This window comes from Carlito syrichta, unplaced genomic scaffold (genome assembly GCF_000164805.1).
Source record: "Carlito syrichta isolate Samal-C Ts95f unplaced genomic scaffold, Tarsius_syrichta-2.0.1 Scaffold314118, whole genome shotgun sequence".
Lineage (NCBI taxonomy): Eukaryota > Metazoa > Chordata > Mammalia > Primates > Tarsiidae > Carlito > Carlito syrichta.
Genome location: NW_007258214.1, coordinates 503,934 through 507,605, shown reverse-complemented (window position 1 = coordinate 507,605; position 3,672 = coordinate 503,934). Strand labels below are relative to the sequence as shown.

General features: G+C 55.7%; 1 protein-coding gene across 1 annotated transcript in view; it reads left to right on the top strand.

Annotated features, from left to right (window-relative positions):
• Window positions 1–1,317: 1,317 nt before the first annotated feature.
• The window catches only part of PREX1 (phosphatidylinositol-3,4,5-trisphosphate dependent Rac exchange factor 1), a 137,142-nt gene continuing 134,787 nt past the window's right edge, over window positions 1,318–3,672 (top strand). The window contains exons 1-2 of the mRNA XM_021719099.1: window positions 1,318–1,369; window positions 3,541–3,631. Coding sequence (XP_021574774.1) covers window positions 1,318–1,369; window positions 3,541–3,631 — 143 coding nt within the window. The remainder of the gene's footprint in view (window positions 1,370–3,540; window positions 3,632–3,672) is intronic.

The window sequence follows — 3,672 nt, the reverse complement described above, 5'->3', positions numbered from 1 at the left end:
GTCTGTGTGTTGGAGGAGATTCTTTTATCGTCATGTGCTGACAGATAAAGTAATATCAGTGATGGCGAAATGAGTGCGGCCCTTCACTCTGGCGAGACTCTGAGGTTGAGGTTTGTTATCTGTTTCATCTTTGGGGGTAGTTGAAGCAGGCTCACAGGCCCTTTTACCCTCCCTGGCTGAGGGGTGGGGACTTGAACCGCTTGTCTGTCACTAGAACCCCCGTGTCTGGCTCTCAGCTGCCACCTCTTCAGGGTCCTTATTTAGGAAGGCTTCTCTGTGTCCCTCTGCCTCCCCGCCCCTCCCTCCAAGGGCTCCCTGGACCATGGAGAGGTCCCCCAGGAAAGGACCTATCGAAAGGCTCCCTTGCAGAGTCCTGGGAACCTGTCACAGTCTGTGGCGGGGCCGGTTGTGACTGGTCTGGCTGGAAGGAGGCGTGGGGTGTTTAGAATGGATGGGCCTGACCCCTGGCCCCAGAGCCAGGGGGACTAGGCGATTCCCCCCGTCGGGCCCCTGTTCCCCATTCCGCAGAAGAGGAAACAGAGGTTGGAGCGTGGGAGCAGCTCCCCAGGGCCACACGGCGAGTCCGTGGCAGGGCCGCATTTGGGTGCCAGGTCAGCAGGTCCTGTGCTCTGGGCACTGAGTTGTCCCCATTTGCAGGTGGGGAAACTGAGGCCTAGAGGAGGGGAATCAGGTGCCCCAAGTCATCCAGCTAGTGTGCATTTCTCATCCTTGCAGTGATTCTTGAAGTCATCAGTGTTATTATACAGTATTTGTGTTACAGGTGAGGAGACCACCCTGAGAAAAGAACCTCCCTCCCTCCTTCCTTCCTGCCTTCTCTCCTTCCTTTCTTCCCTCCCTCCCTTCCATCCTTCTGCTCACTTATCAAAAATGTATAGCATGTCAGGCACCAGCTGTAACTATGAATAAAAGAGCATAAATGAAAGATTTAAGCTGGGCCCAGCGGGACGTCCGAGGCCTCAGTCTGGCAGGGAAGACTGCTGTGGACCGAATAATGACTTAAAAGCAAGGCTAGGTTGTGGGGGTGGCGGTACTTAGTGTGGGGCTGCTGGAGCCTGTCCTGGGTTTTGCTGGGCTCTGAGATGCCCTGGCCCCAGGGCCTTGCTGGGAGGGTGGGGATGGTAGTTGGAGGGAGGGAGCCAGCCACGGCTGAGCCTTGAGGAGACCCGAGAGGCCCATGGGCAAGGCTGGCTGCAGTGCAGTGTGGTGGGGGCTGAGGTGCTTCCACCAGGCTCTTCTGGGGGTAGTTCTTGGAGTAGCAGGGGCAGCTGATGGGCTGGGGCTGGGCAGTGGGCGGCCATGTTTGCGTTTTTCGAAGATGCCCTGGTGCCACTCCAGCCAGGGACGCTAAGTGATCTAGGCCTCTAACCCTGGTCCTCTTATTAGGCCATCCTCCCCACCCCCAGCTCAATTCTGACTAGGCTGGGCACATTGGCTCACACCTGTCATCTCGGCACTTTAGGAAGCTGAGGCAAGAGGATCGCTTGAGGCCAGGTGTTTGAGACCAGCCTAGGCAACATAGTGAGACCCTGTCTCTACCAAAAAAAAAGAACCCAAAAGCCGAACATGGTGGTGGGCACCTGTAGTCCCAGCTACTCAGAGGTTGAGGTTGGAGGATCATCTGAGCCCAGGAGGCTGCAGTGAGCTATGATTTCACCACTGTACTCCAGCCTGGGCAACAGAGCGAGCCCCTGTATCTCAAAAAAACAAAAATAAAAATTATCCTGCCCTTTGAATCCAAGAGGCCGTATTGTCCCGTGGGAAAGAAACTTGGCTCTGGAGCCCCATGGGGCTGGCTGTGCTCAGACCTGGCTCTGTCCTCCCTCCCTGCGTGACCTTGAGCGGATGACTCTGTCTCCTTGTCTGTGGAATGGAGGCATAGCAGACACTTTTTCCTGTACCCTGGCCTTGGTATCCAATAGGCACTTAATTTATGTGGCGTCTCCATTGGAGATGCAGGCGTCGTATGTTCTGACAGCGGGGTGGCCTGGGGTTGCCCTCAGCAGATCCCACAAAATGGCTTCTTGCTTTCTAAACTCAGGAGCTGAATAGCTCTGGCGAGCCGAGGGTGGTTCAGCTCATCACAATTATTAGAATAATTTTTGTGACTAGACCATCTGTCCCTAATGAATATTTGTTAATAAGGCTGGGGGGCTGGGAAAAGAAGGCATTTCCCAGCTTACTGAATTTATGCCAAGTGATGTGTGAAGTACTTAGCTCTGCCACAGAAAGTGTTTGATTTTTATTATCATTATTAATAGTAACGGAGTCTTGGGCATGTGTTGGGCGTGATAGAGGTGTATTTTTTTGTGTACCTTTTTCCACCTGGCAGCTGTGCCAGTTTCCTACGGCCGCTGTCACAAATTGCCACACACTTAAAACAGTACAGACGTCCTGTCTTTCAGTTCTGGAGGCCAGAGGTCTGAAACGGGGCTTTTGGGGCAGAACCAGGTGAGGGTAGGGCTGGTTCCTTCTGGAGTCTCCGGGGCAGGGCCATGTCCTTGCTGTTCCGCAGTCCCGAGCTGGTGGCCACATCCGTCTGCAGCCAGCGTAACATCTTCCAGGCTCTCTGTGACTCTGATGTGCCCGCTCCTGCCTCCCTCTTTTAGGCCTGAGGATCCTTGTGGTTCTGTCAGGCCCACCTGGATAATATGGGACGACCTCCTCCAATTCATGCTCCTTACCTTAGTCACGTGTAAGCCTGCTTGGTCACAGGCTCTGCGGATTAGGGCGTGGACACCTTTGGGCATTATTCAGCCCCTACAGTGGCCAGGGGCTGTCGGACCTCTCTGAGAGCCTCACGGGTTCTTCTGTCTTGCCTCCCTCTGTGAGGCGTCCCTCCCTTCACCTTGGCCCAGAGGGCCTGGCACAGTGCTGGGCCAGGGGATGAAAGTGCCCTCCCTCGTGGACTAATTATGTGGCCCCCTTGTGAGTGGGCGGGGTGGGTGATCAGGAGAACCGAGACCCCGGGACTGGCCAGAGTGCCAGCGCCTGGACTCTGGTGGCCCCGAGGTCAGATCCTGGCTCCGTCTACTTAGTGTGTGCTCTGAGGCTGCTGCTGCAGCCACTGAGAACCTCGATCTCCTTTTATGTGAAATGGGAGTGAGGTGGTGTGTGGGACGCATTTGACCCCAGGCTGCAGCCGTGTGGCAAATGCCAGTGCTCCTAGGCGGGCTGCTCTTGGTGGCACCAAATCTCTCCTGGGACCTGAGCCGGCGCTGGGAAAAATCAATCGGAGGAAGCCTCCGTGGCCGCGCCTCTCTCCCTGGGGTCCCTGAATGCCACTCTGGTATTTCTGCATTCTCTTACTTTTGTGCATTGTTTCCCATCTTTCCAAATACAACCCTTTAGGAGCTCAGGGGGCGACTGCTCACCCGCCAGCCCTAGGAACAATTGCTCGGGGAGGTGGCAAGAAAAAGTTGGACTGAGGAAAAAACAAAGCCTCTTGAAAGTCATTGTCTTGAGATGTCAAGTGTCAGCCTCATGGAGAGGAGGCCACATTCCACCCATTGTCCTGTGCAGACAGCACTGGCACCGGTACCCAGGCCCGCCAGCCACCCCGCCCTGCGTCCCGGGGCCCAGTGACTCTCTTTGCTTTGTCCCGGACATTCTGGTGGGAAATACCACCCGGAGAGAGGCCTGTTCCCAGCCCCC